At 37.7% G+C, this 19,147-nt stretch overlaps 2 protein-coding genes and 1 long non-coding RNA gene across 3 annotated transcripts; 1 reads left to right on the forward strand and 2 right to left on the reverse strand.

The window, feature by feature from the left end:
- Positions 1-1,986: 1,986 nt before the first annotated feature.
- Positions 1,987-5,434, reverse strand: LOC111798267 ((R)-mandelonitrile lyase 1-like). The gene is made up of 4 exons (XM_087125246.1): positions 5,308-5,434; positions 4,449-5,096; positions 2,287-3,133; positions 1,987-2,195 (listed from the first exon to the last, which is right to left on the reverse strand). The coding sequence occupies exons 1-4, from the start codon at positions 5,384-5,386 to the stop codon at positions 2,156-2,158; spliced, it is 1,614 nt and encodes a 537-aa protein (XP_086981372.1). The 5' UTR covers positions 5,387-5,434; the 3' UTR covers positions 1,987-2,155.
- Positions 5,435-9,578: 4,144 nt separating this feature from the next.
- Positions 9,579-11,718, forward strand: LOC147792047 (uncharacterized). Its single transcript, XR_015421700.1, has 2 exons — positions 9,579-11,056; positions 11,372-11,718. It is a non-coding gene; the product is annotated as an uncharacterized LOC147792047 (long non-coding RNA).
- A 199-nt stretch (positions 11,719-11,917) lies between these two features.
- Positions 11,918-14,242, reverse strand: LOC111798394 (uncharacterized). Its single transcript, XM_023681504.2, has one exon. The coding sequence runs from the start codon at positions 13,753-13,755 to the stop codon at positions 13,225-13,227; it is 531 nt and encodes a 176-aa protein (XP_023537272.2). The 5' UTR covers positions 13,756-14,242; the 3' UTR covers positions 11,918-13,224.
- Positions 14,243-19,147: the final 4,905 nt, after the last annotated feature.

Below are 19,147 nucleotides of genomic sequence, written 5' to 3' on the forward strand. Positions count from 1 at the left end.
TTCATTTATTCACCGAAAACAGTTCAAACCTGATATCAAAACTGATAATCCAACCCAAAACTCGACCCTACCTAACCATATCAGGTTTGAACTGTTTTCGATATAAGTTCTAGCATTACGAGTTAAAAACATAATATATAATGATAATAATAATAAAATAAACGTCAAAATATGGGAAATTTGTTGTGTTTGGTTAAGAATATCCCTCACAAAAATGTTTTTTTAAGGAAAATTTAAGAAAGATTTATGTTGTAATTTTCGAGTATTACACTAAAGAGAGGTAGCTACTAAATAGCTAGATTGTTTGTCAAAACTACTACTCATTTTGTTGGGGTTGGTGACCATATTCTAAACTTCCATACTTTTCATACCAACTTCGAGTTTCTTTTTTAATTGTATGCGACTTTTCCATGCACGATCTAAACAAGAATTCGTTGAGTTGATCCTAAGAATAAGATATAAAAAGATTTCCAAATAAGGATTTTTTTTTGCTCGGGTTTCATACATGTCATGCAATCTGCGTACCCATATTTTCGCTCATGCATGTTTCGCATATCAGGTTTGATATACGTACCAATCTAAGTATAGTTGAGTCGGTTTGACATGTTTTTTTTTTTTAATTTTTAAAAATCTTATACAATAATGAATAGAGATAAAGTTTTGAATTCAGCGGTAATAATTATCTTATATAGTTTGAGTGTTTGATTGTAATAGTGTTGATTGGTTCATTTTGCAATACTTTATTGCAAAACTATAATAATATGGCCCTGTTCGGGTTGGGTTGGGTTGAGTTTAGAGATTTTTTTTGGACAAACCCAAAAGTTCGGGTTGGTTGGATTAGAGAAATAATATAACTAGAGACTTATCATATTAATGCAACTATTATACCAAGAAATTAGAATACAGCCGAGACAGCGATGGGTTCTTTACCCCTGTGGAGATGGAGAGACAGAAGTTTTAAGAATTCAAGCGAAGGTCACGGCGAGATGAGCCGTTTATCATCACGATAGGTCACGGCAAGTGGAAGTGCAGTGATGTATGTAGTTGAGGCATCCTAACAGACTCGTAGACTTGAAACTTTGTTCCTACATGACCCGATCAATTCGATTAGGCACTCGCCATCTATTTTCATTGTCAACTCTTTGACAACAAGTAAAAAACCATTGTTCAACTATTTGACAATATGAAAAAACCAAAAAAAAACTCTACCCTCTCTACGAAACTACCATATCAATGTAATTGTTTCCCGTCATCATCTATTAGCCTACATATTATGGATTCTTGTCGCAGCAAATGACAACTTCCACTAATCTCAATAAAAAGAAATGTAACCGATCTTAAAGTAAATCTTAATATCAATGAACATAATGATCGGAATAAATCAACTTTGATCCTATCAAAATATTTAAAATAAACGTTATTTCTAAGCAACTACCATGTCAATGCAACTATTATACTAACGAAAACAATTTACACAAATACACATGCATCTATCAAAGAAAACAATATAACGAGAGAACTATTCTTCTAAGGTACACTAAAAATATTCTAACGAGCAACTTAACTTATTCTTCTAAGTATACTCATATTTTCCTAAGGTTACTGCATAAATTAGTAACTTGTTCTACTAAGTCTACCGATCATTCTCCTAAAACTACAGTTAGTAACGTGTAATGCTAGCTAATCATTTGCATGTCCTTCACTATTTATTATTTTACCAACTTTGAGTCTTCTTCCTCTTCAATCCACTATGATCAACCCGAGCTTAGCCCTTCTTATTGGAAAATTCTGGAACGTGCTTTCAAAAGGCTCACTTCATCTGAATTCCTTCACAGATATTAAGAACAACCCAATTGTTCGATTCGATGGAACGTGCTTTCAAAAGGCTCACTTCATCGAATTCCTTCACAGATATTAAGAACAACCCAATTGTTCGATTCGATGGAACGTGCTTTCAAAAGGCTCACTTCATCGAATTCCTTCACAGATATTAAGAACAACCCAATTGTTCGATTCGATTATTATTCGATTCCTAACGATGTTGCACGATGCATTAAAGGATTACAAAAAGTGGGAAATTTACTTAAAACCGATATTGTATTTATCAAACTGATATCGTCACGAAATTATTAAAAACAAGATGCATGAATGCTCTTTAACTTGATCTTTCTTGCAGCATCTTAAGGCCAACATACCTGAAGAAATAAAATTGAAAAAAAAAATGAGAATTGAATAATTTATTTCATTAAAAATAGGAAAAACAAAATTATAAATTTGATAACTCACCGGCCAAGCATCATGAGGGTGGCCATCGGATTAGTCCCCGGCGAGACAGAGAAAGTCGAGCCATCGACGACACGCAAATTTTCGACTCCAATGACTCTGTAATTACGATCGACAACTTTTCCGACCAAACATCCGCCGTGGTAATGCCAATACGTGGTCACCGTTTCCTTACAATAATCTTCAACGGAGCTAATATCTGACAAGTTTTCCGGCAATGGAGGCCCTAAAAACAGAAACCCTTTATTACCCTCCAAATCTCGCGTCTTGATCTTGTCCATCGTTCGGGTTTTAAGCAAATCCCCCACTTTACGTAACCCTCTAACGCATTGTGCAAGATCGTTAGGATTCGAATAGTAATTGAATCGAACAATTGGGTTGTTCTTAACGTCGGTCAAGGAATTCAGGTGAAGTGAGCCTTTTGAAAGCACGTCCGTGAATTTCCCGATAAGAAGGGCTAAGCTCGGGTTGATCAGAGTGGATTGAGGAGGAAGAAGGCTGAAAGTTGGTAAAATAAAAAAGGGTGAAGGGCTTGCAAATGTTTGCAAATGGATATTGCCGTCTAATATTCCGACGACTTGTGCCGATGAAGCTACGAGTGGGAATGGAAGCACGAAGGCGGCGCTGAAACGGGGGTTGTCGGACATGAATTCGCCGACGTGGGGTTGGTGGAGGACGACGGGGAGGTTGAGGGAGGAAAGATGAGGTTTTGGGCCAACCCCACTTAGAAGGAGGAGCTGAGGGCTTCCAATGGCTCCGGCGCTCAATATGATCTCCCCTTTCTTGTGGATGAATGCGGTGTGTGTCTTTCCTTTTGAATCGAAGTATGAAACTCCTATTGCTGATAGATCTGTGATGAGTTCATAATGATGAAAAGTTAGTGTTTCAATGTTTCAATGAAATTGAGTTTATTATCAAGTTTGTTTCCTTTTGTTTTAACCATTCATAGGTTTGATTTGAATTGATTTATGAATCGGGTGATAAGGACGGATTAATTGAAATGTCCACGGACGGAGATGAGGAAAGCTTTCCCGTGGAGTGGAGACAGGAATGGTTTTCATGTCCCGGACTTGTGCCCTGTTTGGCTAAAAGGGAGTGTTACAGTCTAAGTTGATAGTTAGTAGATATTGTCCTCTTTGAGCTTTCTCTCTCGGGTTTCCCCCAAAGTTTAAAATGTGTATGTTAGGGGGAGGTTTCCACGTCGATTCGAGAGGGGAACGAGTGCCAACGAGGACGCTGGGCTCTGAAGGGGGTGGATTGTGAGATCCCACATTGGTTGGGGAGGAGAACGAAACATTTTTTTTATAAGAGTGTGGAAACCTCTCCCTACCATACGCGTTTTAAAACCTTGATGGGAAGCCGTGGAGTGAAGGCTCAAAGAGGACATATATATATGTTAGAGTGGGCTATAACAGCCCAATCCCACCACCAGTAACATTCTTTATAAGGGTATGGAAACCTCTACTACCACTAGACACATTTTAAAACCTTGAGGGAAAGTCTAGAGGTGAAAGCAGTGGGCTATAACAGCCCAATCCCGCCACTAACAGAATTATACTTTATAACGGTGTGGAAACCTCTCCTAGACGCATTTTAAAACCTTGAGGGAAAGCCTAGAGGTGAAAGCAGTGGCCCATAACAACCCAATCCCGCCACTAACAGAATTATACTTTATAACGGTGTAGAAACCTCTCCTAGACGCGTTTTAAAACCTTGAGGGAAAGTCTAAAAGGGAAAGTTCAAATAGGACAGACTATAACAGCTCAATCTCACCACCTACTAGATATTGTCCGTTTTGACCTGTTACATATCACCGTCAACCTTATGATTTTAAAACACGTCTATTAGGCATTTTAAAACCTTGAGGTGGAACCCAGAAGGGAAAACTCAAATAACACAATATCTGCAAGAGGTGCACTATAATAGTCCAATCCCACCACCACTGTTAGATATTTCTACTTTGACCCATTACGTATCGTCATCAGCCTAACAGTTTTAAAACGCATCTATTACGGAGAGGTTTTCACACCCTTATAAGAAATGTTTCGTTCATCTCTCCAATGACTATTACAGAGAATCTCTCGTTCTCCATTCCTTATTTAAATATGAATTTTTTACTTAACCAGGATTCCCATCGTACAAGTTAACAAGACATTTCTACTCACCCGAAAAAATGATTTTCTGAACGGTAGCACGAACGGCAACTTTAAGATTTCCGGGTTCAACCCCATTAAGAAGCTCCACAGCTCCATGTCTATTTCCATCCTCATCAAAGATAGAACCACCAGTCTTAGTCCCTACAAGATGCCTCAAATCAAACCCATTATCAGGACCAACACCACCTTCCAACAAAGCCCTTCTAAAAGCACTTTGCCAAGCACTCAACCTTGGTCGAGACACAACCATCTCCTCAACCCATTCATAGCCCTTCTCCACCAACTCCATGTCCCAATCAACGCCTGCACTCTCAAAGAACTCCCCATGGCCCCTCGAGTAGAACCCAGCATTCACCATGCTACCACCACCAAGAACCCTTCCTCTAATGATCTCCATGCCATCCTCAGAGACAAAGCGCTGGAACGGGTTTTCACCATCATCTTCTTCGACAAACACATTCAATAAACCTTGCTCGTTTAACACGGAGGGATACTTGTTGGGATCGCTACCTCTTTCGAGAAGGAGGATGGAGAATTTCGATGACAAGGTTGCAGCTAATGGGCAACCGGCTGTTCCTCCTCCTATGATTATGTAATCATAGTCTTCGTTTTCGGGTAATTCGGTCGCGTCGTGAACTAGCTTCATGTAGCTCACATCTTCAAAACAAAAGCTTAGAACAATTAAAATCAACAAACAGATAATATGTGATCTCACGTTGATTGGAGAGGAAAACGAAATACCCTTTATAAGGGTATGAAAATTTCTCCCTAGAAGACACGTTTAAGAAAAACCCGAAAGAAAAAATTCAAAAAAAACAATATTTGCTAGCGGTGAGCTGTTACAGAGACGGATGAAGAGGGTTCTTACCTTGATTAGGGATAGTGTTGGAGGAGAGGACTTGTAAGAGAAAGATAGAGATAAGAATGAGGGGAAGAATGGTAGCCATAGATAATGCTCTATGGTTTTCAAAAGCTGAATATAATATTATGCTCTCTAGTTTGTTTCTTCCTTGGTATTTATATAGATCAAAAATTAGGAGTAGGGATGGAGAAGCTAGCGTTTTCTATTGTCGTCGTCATATGTTTTAACGAAATTTCTTATTTATTTTTGTGGGGATCAAGACGGAGATTTCCTGTAGCCCAAGCTCCCAAGCTCACTGTCCGGATCTCACAATCCACCTCTTTCAGGGCCTATCGTCCTTCACTGCTAGCAGATGCTCACTGTATGGATCTCACAATCCACCCCCTTCAGGGCCTAGTGTCCTTCACTGCTAGCAGATACTCACTGTCCAGATCTCACTGGCACACCGCTTCATATCTACCCCCTTCAGAGTTGTTACATTCCCTACAAGACATTGTGGAGTGTCTCCTAAGCTCACTATTCGGATCTCACAATCCATTCCCTTTAGGGCCTAGGGTCCTTCACGGCTAGCAGATGTTTACTGTCTGGATCTCACAATTCACCCTCTTCAGGGCCTAGCGTCCTTCACTGCTAGCAGATACTCACTGTTTAGATCTCACAATCCACCTCCTTCAGGGCTTAGCGTCCTTCACTGCTAGCAGATGCTCACTGTCCGGATCTCACAATCCACCCCCTTCAAGGCCTAGCGTCCTTCACTACTAGCAGATACTCACTGTCTAGATCTCACAATCCACCCCCTTCAAGGCCTAGCGTCCTTCACTGCTAGTAGATGCTCACTGTCCGGATCTCACTAGCACACTGCTTTCTTTCGTAGTGTGTTTTTTTTTTGTTCTTCTCCCCAACCGATGTGTGATCTCACAATCCACCTCCTTCAGGGCTCAGCATCCTCATTGGCACTCGTTTCTTTCTCCAATCAATGTGGGACTCCTACCAAATCCACCCTCTTTCGGGCAGCATCCTGGCATATTGCCTCGTGTCTACCTCCCTTCAGGGAACAACCCTCCTTGCTGGCATATTGCTCGGTGTTTGGCTCTGATACTATTTGTAACGGCCCAAGCTCAGCGCTACCAAATATTGTCATTTTTGGGCTTTCCTTTACGGAGTTCCCCTCAAGGTTTTTAAAACACGTCTACTAGGAGAGGTTTTCACACCCGTGTTTCATTCTCTTCCCCAATTAAGGTTGGTAAACCAAGTATTTCTTGTAAGATGTGTGGAAACATCTCCCTAACAGACACGTTTAAGACCGTGAGGTTAACGATAATGAGTAACGAGTTAAAATGGACAGTATCTGTTAGCAGTGGGTTTAAACAGTTACATTGTAAGGATTGAATTTTTCATAATCATATCAACTATTCTATTTAATATATTATTTATAATTTTTAGTAAATTTCTATTAGAAAAAAAAAAGGTGCCCAACTAGATCTAATTATATTTTATAAGAAAATATATAATATGACGTTTTATAAACATAATTTCTAAAAATTTAAATTTTATTATTACAACGTAATTTTCAAACGCTAAAAAAAACTTCAATATACTAAAGAATGTGGGGGATGAGGCCTCGTGTGGGTAGAGAGGGACCGAGAATATAATGCTCATCCCAGCTCCATTTAGCTAACGAAAAAAAATCTCACCTCACTCCCTCTTCTACTCCCGGCCCTTTCAAAGCAGGTTCTGTACAGGTTAAATGGAAAAACGAGCTTCATACCAAATCAAATGGGTCTTTATTAAATATGGATGATAGTAACGGAGTAGAACAATCAACACCCGAGATGGTCATAACAAAGCTCCAAAAAAAAAGATGAAGCGTTATTTGTCTTAATCATATGAGTTATGTATATTTTCTTATACCACATGCTCTCGGGTGCTATAATTTTAAGCGAATTGTGTTTGGCACACGAGAATAAGGATCGGAATGAATAAGCGCTCGAGAAATTTTAAACATTTTTTAACCACAATTCAACAAATTTGATTTAATATGTAGACAAGAATTTAATGCACCACCGACCTAAGCTCTGAAAAATGCAGAAAATAGTTACTATGGCTCAACCGCACGAACAATAATGGCTACACCTAAATTAGACGACCACCATAACATCCTTTTATATAATAAAAGTATAAAAAAAAATAAAAATATATATTATTATTTTTTAAAACAAATTTCAAAATAATTTTAATAGCATTTTCAAATTATTTTTCATATTTAATGCTACTAAATAATTAAACTACGGATCGATAAGCAAGTGGGTTTCAACCCGTCCCCGCCACCTGTTCCAGTGAAATTTTTCGTTTACTTTGGATAAACCGATTCAGGGTTAGTCTCTACGGGGACATCGCTACTCGGTCTGGAGATTAGATGTCAAATTGATTAACTTTGGTCGGTTCACATATATTTAAAAAAATATATATTTTTTATATTAATACAAAACAAAAATGTCGGTATCAGTATCCATCTGCCTCATGTATGGACCGATTCAATTTTATTACTAATTATAAAATAATTGATGTGACGTAAATGTGAATGTGAATAATGATACTAGCGTCTTCGTTCAAAACTTCTATAACGATGATACTTTTGAAATTTTCTATTAGTCGAAACAAATTGATTGAATAAGTCTAAATATTTGGATAATTCCAGTATCTATTATAGCATCTACTTAGCTTTCAGTATTGGAAGACGTGTAGTGCTATCTCGTTCTTCGTTGGATATAAGAACGATAGCGACTCTTAATACACTAAAAAAACTGGTTAAGAGAAATAAAAGAAAATTGTGAGATTTCATATTGATTGGAGAGTGGAACGAAACATTATTTATAAAAGTATGTAAACCTATTTTTAACACGTTAAAAAAATGGGGTACTATCGGGTCGGGTGTAAACCTCTTGTTGGCATTCCAGCCTCCCTTCTCCTTTTAGGGCCTACCCGAAAGAGAAACTAGTGTTTATTGGTCGTGAATATCTTAATAGGACGAACCGCTCCGTAGTTTGAAATATTTGAACAGGCCGAAGCCATCAAATCGACCGTAAAAAAAAATCATTTATTTCCGCTTTTTATATTTAATTAATTTATATGTCAATTTTTTATTTAATAATATTTTTATCGATTAAACCTAATTTAAAAAAAAAAATAATTACAAAATTTATTTAATAATATATACTTCTAAAATTAAATAAAAATTCTAACAAAAGGAGGAGAGGACCCACCCTGAGAGCACAGAAACCAGATTGTCAGTAACCGCAGACGATTCCAACCCTAGACGAACGTAGGCCCCACTACCCAATTCAAATTCCACAATAACCCCCCTAAAGTCCCTAAAATCACAACAATGCCACATAAATACTCGAATAAAAACAACATTAATTAAATTAATATAAATTTTTTTATATCATGCTCGTGAAATTACCCTCTTACAATTCAAAATAATAAATAAATGACGTAATTTTTAATATATGTATTTATATAAATGACGTAAAATTTATAAATATTAAATAATAATTAAGACATAAAAATTGAATTAGTGATTATTAACCTAAAACTTAAGTATGTATTTGAATTTTAAAATATTTTTAATAGATTTTTAATTTTTGTAATCAAATTTAAAAATTGAATAACTTTCTTTTTGTATTTAATTAGTCATTTAAGTGTATGATAATTTTTAATATTTTTGTTTAATAAATCTCTTAATTTTTTAATTTGTTAAAATTAAAATATATCATTATTGACCGTTTTCAAAAGTTTTATTAATATACAATTAAAAAAAAACAAAAAAGCACTTTTAAAAACTTTCAAAATATTTTTAAACTATTTAAAAAAAATTTAAATAAAAAATAGTATTAAAAAATTTTAGTAAGATTTTTATTTTTTATTTTTATTTACAGAGATATAGAGGGTTAATTATACTTTTAAAATTTTATAGTTTTTTTTTTTAAATGGGAGGATTTTAATGAATTTTTTAAGTTTAATGGGATTTTTTAAATATTATTAAAAGTTAAAAAGTATTTTTGATACAATTTAATTCATTTTTGAATTTTTTTGAATTTAAGAGTATTATTAAAAATTTTCGATGTTTAGGAATATATTTTTAGAGTATAAAATTTATAGAAATTTTGATTAAATTTGGATTTAAATGTAAATAAAATGAAAGAAAAAAAAAATTATTTAAGAGGAAAATGTTTTAAAATTATTTATAAAATAGAGCGATTGAGTGGCAACTGATAACCCTAGATAGCACTGAACTACGCCGTAAGCCTTGGCGCCGCAACCCTTCTATATAAAACCCAAGCTTTCAATCCCCTGCCTCTACGTTTCATGGCCGGAAGGCACATTCCTTCGCTGAACTCTTTGATTTGAATTCGCATTATGTTTCGTTTTGGGGCTTGATTATCCTGTTAATTAGCACCGTATGGCTGATCGATTGTTCCAATTTTTGTCTATTTTTCGATGAACATATTGAATCGTTTGCTTAATTTTTTGGGTTTTGTTCGTTCGTTCTTTTTGCCTATTGTGAAAGTTGTTCGTTCGTTCGTTCTTTCGCATCTGTTCTTTCTTTTATGTTCTTAATCGGATCTTCTGTGTGAACTTGTTTTGTGTATTTATGGTCATATGTTCATTTCTAATAATGGTAGGAGACTGTAAAATTTGATATTTCATTGATCTCCTGTGAGATACACTGAGTTAATGTTTCTTTGTCTGCGGATTTATTTCGGGGTAAAGTTATCGATGTTATTGACACTATCTGAATCTCAACGTTGTTCTGTTTTTAATTATTTGGCTGTAGATTATGTGATTATGTGCTTATGGACGGTCTTGTGCCAATTCATTATCGTTATTGGTACATAACAAATACCTAAGCTACACTACTGCCATGGTGTCTTTTGAATTTCCTTCTACAAAGTGAGGTGAAACTGTGTATACTATGGCATATATCTATTTAGATACACACATCTAAGCCGATAATTTTGTGGGTTGTCTGTTACATTGTGCTTATGGACTCTACACTTTTGCTATCAATCATGTCTGTCAAGTTTTCAACGGTTGTCCGAGGAAAAATTATCCATGGTATGGAAGATATCTGAATTTCATATTGTTAGATCCTACCGATCTATAACTTGGTTGGAGAGGGAAATGAAGCATTCCTTATAAGGGTGTGGAAACTTCTTCCAAACGTGTTTTAAAACTGTGAGGTTGACGGTGATACGTAACGGGTCAAAGTGGACAATATTTGCTAGTGGTTGGCTTTGGTTTTGGTTTTGGTTGTTGGATATCACAACCAAATGTTGGGTGGTGTGCCAGTAAGGGCACTGGACACCAAGGAGTTGGATTATCAGGATCCCACAGAGACGGGAATAAAGCAAAATTCTTATTCCTCGCCGGCCTCCAAGGGGGGTTGATTGTTAGATCCCACATTACTTGGTGAAGGGAATAAAGCAATTCTTATCTGGTGTGGAAACATCTCCCTAGCAAATGTGCCTTAAAACCGTATATGTAATGGATTGATTAGTTTCCACGTGGTTTGCTAGCTGTGGGCTTGAGTTGTTACACCTATCTTATGCTATGCTGGTTTCTATTTATGTCGGTTGTAATGGGTTAGTACTCATTGCCTGCATTAGTGCCTTGCATGTTGAAGAAATTGTAGGAATTGCTCCCATTGCATTAGCAAAATATATGAAACAAAGCTATTTGTAGTTATGGAGTTGTAAGTATTCTTGTGATTACTGATTTGTGTTGATTCCCGAGTATGCTATCTATACACACATGTATATTGTTTGAAACCAATGTGCTTATGGACGGTCTTGTGCTGATTAGATTCTTAACCCATCAGCACATAACAAAAGCCTAAGCTATACGTATGCCACTTTGAAACCAATCTTGTGCTGTTTGAAACCAATCTTTTCTTTTGAGTTTATCTGAAGAAAAACTTTGTACATTGTGGCTACATTCATATGTTTCTTGGGAATTTGTGATTTGTCAAGTTGTTTCTTTTTCCCTTTGCATCCCATGGTTATTACAGGTTTTGTCAAGATCTCTATTGAGCTCGGTGTTAGAGCACTCTTTGTAGAGGCACCTTCTGAACATTCTTGGAGTTTAGAAGGACGTTTCTACTTGATTTGAGAAGAAATGGAAGGTGGAAAATGGTGAAAAAATGGCTGAAGCAAGATGAAGAAATGGAATTAAGATGATTGTCATAGAATGGGAAGTTATTATATGGTTTGAGTTGTAGGTTAAAAGGCTTGGCAAATTACCAAGGTTTTCAATTTGGTTCCTTTTGATTCAAGCTTAATTTTAGTTCATTTCAATTCAGAATTGAAGACTTAATTTAGTTTCATGAATCAACCTACTTGAATATCTACTTAAATATATCTCTATTAAATGGGTGTGGATGGGGTGGGGTGGAGATTTAGGCAGTGACGAAGAGAATACAATCTTGTCTCCAACCCATTTCCTACTTCATTCTCCATCTGAATACAATCTTGTCTCCAACCCATTTCCTACTTCATTCTCCATCTAGACGGAGGATCTCTAATAGTTCTCCGTCTAAACGGAGGATGTCTACAATCTTGTCTCCAACCCATTTCCTACTTCATTCTCCATCTAGACGGAGGATCTCTAATAGTTCTCCGTTTAGAGGATGTCTAATAGTTTCAGTGAGTTTTGACCCCTCTCCTAGATGGAGAATCTCTCTTTATTTTCCATCTAAACGAAGAATCTCTAATAGTTCTGTTGGGTCTTGACTCCTCTCGGAGAATCTCTCTTTATTTTCTATCTAAACGAAGAATCTCTAATAGTTCTGGTAGGTCTTGACTTCTCTCTCAGATAAAATGGACATTTTTAATAGTTCTGCGAGTAGATATTGTCTTTTTTAGGCTTTCTCTCTCGGGATTCCCCTCAAGGGTCTTAAAGCGTGTTTACTACGGAGAGGTTTCCACACCCTTATAAAGAATGTTCCATTCTCCTCCCCAATCGATGTGGGATCTCGTAATCCACCTCCCTTCGAGGCCTAGTCTCCTTACTGGCACACCGCCTTGTGTCCACCCCTTTTAGGGCTCAGCCTCCTCACTGGCACACAGCATCATGTTCACCCCCTTCAGGGCTCAGCCTCCTCGCTGGCACACTGTCTCGTGTCCACCCCTTTAGGGCTTAGCCTCCTCGCTAGCACATCGCCCGATATCTGATTCTGATACCATTTGTAATGCTCTAAGCCCACCGCTAGTAATGTGTCAGTGAGGAGGTTGAGCCTCAAAGGGGGTGGACACAAGGCAGTGTGCCAGTGACGAGGCTGGCCCCGAAGATGCATTTCAAGGGTGTGGAAATCTCTCCCTAACAAACGCATTTTAAAAACCTTGAGGGGAACTCCAAAACGGAAGCCCAAAAAGACAGTATTTGCTAGCGGTGGGCTTGGACCGTTACATCTAGTTTGACGAAAATCCTATTGAAATTGTCACCAAAATGTAGCTTTCTTTTTTCTTTATATTATAATCGCCTCTACAGATATGATTGTGCTGTCAAATTTTTTTGGTGAAAAGAATAGTATATGGTACAACAGGAACTGCAAAATTAGTTTTCTAAAACTCATCTTTGTAGCTGTTTATGTTAAACATTTGTCATTGCATTTTGTGGCGCCAGAAAGGAAGTAGAGTTAAAGACTGTTTAGAGGCCCACATGAACGACTTTTGATCTGTAGGATCAATCATTTCTCTAGTATCGACCTATAAAAGAGATAGTATGAGGTCCCACATCGGTTGTAGAGGAGAACGAAGCATCCTTAGGGTGTGGAAATCTCTCTCTAGTAGACACGTTTTAAAATCATGAGGCTAACTGCGATACGTAACAAGCTATGGATTTCAATCTCGCCGACCGAGTTGATCAAGGAGCTAGTAAATGACCAGCAACCACAGCCATGGCAATGAGAATCCTCAATTCCCTCTTCCTCTCAACCAACCCGATCGCTGTCGTCGGCGGTCGACAGAACGCCTCTCCTCTGGGTGCATCCCTTTCAACCTGGACCATATTGGCATAGTCTCTTCTGTTGAAGTAATAACTCGCCTGCTCAAACGCTTCCCGGACCTGGCTGCAACCAATTCTGCAATTCTCAAGTGCAGCTCTTGTTGCTGGATCAGATGTCCTAGCTTGAAGCTGCTCTATGAACTGATAGGTAAAGGACGCATTTCTCAAAACTTGGTCATTTGCTATCAAGGTTAAGCCAACATCATCTACTGGACCTCTCAGATTTTCACTAAAGGTTCTATTGCAAAATCCATAATCCTCCATTTGACGACATACTCGGTCGATCCGTTGCTGCGTTGCAGGGTCACCCAAGACAGGATGAACAATGAAGAACACGAAGAACATGAAGAACAAGGATAGCCGTTGCGAAGAACACGCCGAGAACGCCATGATTCCGTTGCTGCTAATGTTGGAAGCAAGGTAAGAGTTACTTCAACTTTTGGTTCATAATATCATTTTAAATAGCCCAAATTGAAGTATGATAAGAAGATATACATGAATGAATTGGTTGTTTATTAGGTAGAATGGGTGAGGCAAATCTGATATGAATACCATAGAGGGCTATTTCAATTCCTTCCTTAAATGTTATAATACCCTTTTCTAAACTTCCTTCATTGGCTTTTCATTTCCATATATTCCCAAATTTTTACAACTTTAGTATGTACCCGAATGTACCCGAAGGAGCCATTACAAGAAGTAAGGCAAAGAATATTTAAGTACCAAATCAAGAAAAGAATAATATCACTCGACATTGGATAGTGATTTGAAGACTTTTTGTCTTTCGTAGTGTCATGTCTTATTTTTTTCAATTTTTATTTAATAGTTTTAATTAGTAGTTGGTAGTTGAATTCAGTTATGTTTGGATTATCTTTTTGAAGGCATGTAATATTCAAGTTTAAAATCATTGTTGAATACAAAAACTGTGTTTTCTTGAAACCTTTTTGGTATTATTCTTCTTCAAACCTTGTTTTAGGTTTGATGTTAAACTGGTTCATTGGATTAATCTTGATCAAGCTAATTCTGGAGTGAGCGTATCTAAGGGTATCTAAGAGTGACCCTCATAGATTCCAAGTTTAATCTAAGAGTTGAACCAGCTCTGGGTTGGAATCATCTGTTAAATTTTGTGAAAGTTTGCAAAGATCCTTAAGGACCTCTAGCTTTGCAAATTCAACATTGTCGGCGCTTAAGAACAATAAAAGATTGAGCATTGTTTTGATTTCGTGGTAATACTCTACACAACGGTCAAAACTCTTCTTCTTCTTGGGATCACTCGTATTCATACTTAGTTTGGAGAAGGAATCCAGGTTTCTATCGGCGTGCTTCATTGTTAGATTAATGGATATAAGCGAGAGTTCGGGGAGGTCGACCGAGATAGTATGGGAATCGTTGGTGAGGATTTTCTGGCAGTGCGACCGGTTCGAGGTTGTAGAGCAAATGGTGACTAGATTTTCATGGAGGATTGCATAAAACTGCCAAAAGAATAGCAGGGATGAAGGAGGTGAGATTTTGAGAGCAACCCATTGTTGGTTTTGGCTGTGGCTTCCTTTGGAACTAAGAAGCTGCTTAAAAAATGAGCTTGGAAGACAAAGTTACTTCAAAAGACGTTGAATTGGCAAACAACCGAACCCTCAAGACCTTCTTCAATCCTAAGATGTGATGAGTCGACATCTGTTAGTGAAAGAGGGATTGATTGAATAATTGATGAGATGATTGAATTTTGAAGAGCAAGAATGCTCTATATATACACAGAGAATAGAAAGAGATATCTAGAAAATCTACCTAGAAATCAGAAAATCTGGTAACAAATCAAAACAAAATCTAATCAAATCAAGAGTAAATCAAATAAAAAACAAATCCACTCCTAACCATCAGAAGATTTAAATCAAATACAGCAATCTAAACACGTAATCTTTTAACACTCCTCCTGGTTTAGATGCTGCAAACTCCAAGTTTTTTTCTGAAATCTTCAAACTTGCTAAGTGGCAGCGGTTTGGTAAGGATATCTGCAATTTGATCTTCAGATTTGCAATAGCAAAGAGTCACATCACCACTCTTTTGAACTTCTCGAACAAAGAATAACTTGATGTTGAAATGCTTAGTCTTTCCATGAAAAACTGGATTATTGGAGATTGCAATAGCAGCTTGGTTATCAACTAGTATCTCAGTGCTGTGTTTTTGCTCCAAGTTTAGATCCACGAGAATTTTCCTTAACCAGAGAGCTTGATTTACTGCGGCGGTTGCAGCTATCAATTCTGCCTCAGCAGTGGATTGAGCTACAGTTTCTTGCTTTCTTGAGCACCAAGAGAACATGCCTGATCCGAGGCAAAAAACAGTAACCAGATGTACTCCTCATGTCATCGATTGAGCCACCCCAATCACTGTCATAGAAACCAATTAGCTTCATTTCCTTGTGCTTTAAGAACTTCACTCCATAATTCCAGGTCCCCTTGATGTATCTGATAACTCTCTTTGCAGCTTTCATGTGAGTCTCATTGGGACAATGCATAAATCTGGAGAGAATACTTACAGCATTTACGATATCAGGTCTGGTTGTTGTTAAGTACATCAGGCACCCTACCAAACTCCGGAACTCAGCTTCAATAACTTTGGCAGAATCATCATCTTTGACCAGCTTCTCCTTTTGATTCATAGGAGTATTCATTGCTTTGCAATCCTCCATCTGAAATTTTTTTAGTATCTCCTTTGCATACTTTGTTTTGACAAATGAACACTTCATCTTGGGTTTGCTTGATCTCAATGCCAAGGAAATATGACATCAGACCAAGGTCTGTCATTTCGAATATCTTTTTCATTTCCAGTTTGAACTTGTTAATTTGCTTTGAATTGCTTCCTGTAATTAATAAGTCATCTACATAAAGAGAAATGACTAAAGTATTTGTACCTTCATGCTTGACATACAGTGTGAGTTCAGATTGACTTTTCTGAAAGCCAAGACCAACCAAATGATCATCAATTTTACTGTACCATGCTCGCGGAGCCTGTTTAAGACCATATAAAGCCCTTCTCAGCAAGTAGACTTTATCTTCATTGCCTCTGCTAACAAAACCTTCAGGTTGCTCGACAAAAATTTCTTCTTGCAAGACTCCATTTAAGAATGCAGATTTAACATCTAACTGGAATACTTTCCAACTCTTTTGAGCAGCAAGAGCAAGCAACAATCTTACTGTATCAAGCTTGGCAACAGGTGCAAATGTTTCTGAATAGTCAACTCCAAAAACTTGTGCATATCCCTTCACAACAAGTCTTGCTTTGTATTTGTTAACTGAACCATCAGGATTTAGCTTTGTTCGGAATACCCATCTTACTCCAATTATCTTTCTGTTTAGAGGTCGATCAACCAACTTCCATGTTTTGTTTTTCTCGATCATCGAAAGCTCCTCCTCTCACAGGTGCATCATCAACCAAATCATCTTGTTGTTCATCTTCAGACTCTTCTTGTCGTTCATCTTCAGATTCTTCTAACATGCTACCAAAGGTTAAATTGTTTGGTGCATTAGGAATCTGATTCACCTTTGTCAGTTCTTCCCAATTCCATTGCTCATTTTCAGCAAAATGAACATCTCGGCTCATAATAACTCGACTAGTGTGCGGTTGAAAAACTCTGTAAGCTTTGGATATAGTGCTATACCCAACAAATATGCCAGCTTCTGCCTTCTTGTCAAGCTTATCACGCTTGATCTGTGGAATGTAAGTGAAGCAAAGACACCCAAATACTTTAAGGAACTTTAAAGAAGGTTTGTAACCATACCAAGCTTCAAATGGCGTCAGGTTCTTCACAGCTTTTGTTGAAATTCGATTTTGCAAGTACACAGCAGTGTTTGCTGCTTCTCCCCAAAAACGTTTTGGAAGATCCTTCTCATGAAGCATGCATCTCGTCATCTCCATTATGAATCTATTCCTCCTTTCACTGACGCCATTCTGTTGAGGAGTGTATGGTGCTGTCAACTGATGTTCAATTCCAGCCTCTTCACAAAACCTGTTAAAAGTTTCTGAAGTGTACTCCTTGCCATTATCTAATCTTACAGTCTGAATCAAGCATGCACTTTCATTCTCGACTCTGGCCTTGAGTTTCCAAAATACACCCGCAACCTCTGACTTTTGCTTCATAAAGAAGATCCAACACATTCTTGTTAGATCATCAATAAAAATAATGTAATAAAGATTACCATTTAATGATGGTGTTCGCTGAGGACCACAAAGATCAGTATGAACCAGCTGCAGTTTTTTCGAGGCTCTCCATGCCTGTTTAGGAAAGGGTTGCCTATGTTGCTTCCCAAAATTGCAAGCACGGCAAGGAGGCATGTCATCATTAATGTCAGCGAGTCCTTCCACCAGCTTCTTTGACTGCATCTGAAGCAAACCTCGATGATGAAAGTGCCCAAGTCTTTTGTGCCAAATCTCAGTGGCACTAGCTTTGGATATAAAGGCCATCTGCTCTTTCTCCATCGGATTTAGAGCAAAGCTTTTTCCTTTCATTTTGACATTGAACAAGTCTTTGCCACTAGCATCTTTGATAAAACACTGTTTATTCTCAAACAACACTTTATAGCCTTTATCAAGTAACTGACCAACACTTAAGAGATTTTGATCAATTTTAGGTACAAATAAAACATCTGGAATAAATTTTGTACCTTCATAACTTGTTATAGCTACTGTGCCTTTTTCTTTGACTTCCAAGTGTTCACCGTTGCCAATCCTCACTCTCTTGACGTTAGTGTCTCTTAATTCCTCAAAAAACTCCTTGTCATATGTCATATGATTTGTGCACCCACTATCAATCAACCAACTCTCGCTTGATTCTTTGCCTGAGAAACAAGTGGCCACAAGCAATTGATCTTCTTCTTCCTCTTCTTGATCAACTACCTCTGCATCTACTTCTTTCACCTGATCTTTGGCTTTACAGATCACAGCTTCATGTCCAAGTTGATTGCATTTGGAGCAGAAGGTGTCAGGTCTTCTCCAACACTTGAATGGTGGATGACCTTTCTTCTCACAATGGCGGCAAGGTGGATAGGATTTTCTGAAACCTCCTCCTTTTGTCTTCTGATAATCTGCAGATGGATCTCCATACGTCGATTGGTTTTTGAAAATTTTCTTGTTTTTATACCTGTCCTGATGCTTAACAGGTAAGGCATCTTCAATCACCCTTTCTTGCCTCATAGACCTCCTTTGCTCTTGTGCTTGTAAAGCATTCAAGAGCTCTGTAAGAGAAATCTTTGACAAGTCTTTGGTGTTCTCCAGAGTAGTAATGGTGGCTTCAAACTTCTCTGGAACAGTGACTAGCAGCTTTTCAACGTTCCTGGAATCATTTAATACAGAACCAAGCAATCTCACCTTGTTGGCGATGCTGAGAAGTCTGTCAGAGTACTCTTTTATCGACTCTGACTCCTTCATCTTCTGCAACTCGAAATCCCTGATCAAATTCAGGACTTTCATTCCACGAATCCTCTCATCTCCTTCATATTCGGTCTTGAGATAATCCCAGATTTCCTTTGCTGTTTTGAGGGACATTATTCGCATGAAGATCATTTGAGATACAGCGGCAAATAGGCAAGCGTTCGCCTTTGATTTCCTCGTCTTCTTTTCCTTATGTAATTTGATTTGTGCTACAGTAGGATTTGCTGGGAGTGGAGGGACCTCGTAATCCTCTTCTACTGCTTCCCAAAGATCCAAGGCCTCCAAATAAGTCTCCATACGAACTGCCCACATTTGATAATTGTCTCCATCGAAGATTGGTGGTGCAACAGCGGAAAAACTGGAT

Source organism: Cucurbita pepo, chromosome 7, assembly GCF_057944985.1.
Source record: "Cucurbita pepo subsp. pepo isolate OVF chromosome 7, ASM5794498v1, whole genome shotgun sequence".
NCBI lineage: Eukaryota > Viridiplantae > Streptophyta > Magnoliopsida > Cucurbitales > Cucurbitaceae > Cucurbita > Cucurbita pepo.

Excerpts from the sequence above, each read along its gene's own strand:
- LOC111798267 (XM_087125246.1), bottom strand. The coding sequence starts at position 5,386 with ATGGCTACCATTCTTCCCCTCATTCTTATCTCTATCTTTCTCTTACAA. Across the intron at positions 3,134-4,448 it reads TCAGAAAATCATTTTTTCGG|ATCTATCAGCAATAGGAGTT; the intron begins GTGAGTAGAAAT and ends AACTCATCACAG. Across the intron at positions 2,196-2,286 it reads ACCCTCATGATGCTTGGCCG|GTATGTTGGCCTTAAGATGC; the intron begins GTGAGTTATCAA and ends TTATTTCTTCAG.
- LOC111798394 (XM_023681504.2), bottom strand. The coding sequence starts at position 13,755 with ATGGCGTTCTCGGCGTGTTCTTCGCAACGGCTATCCTTGTTCTTCATG.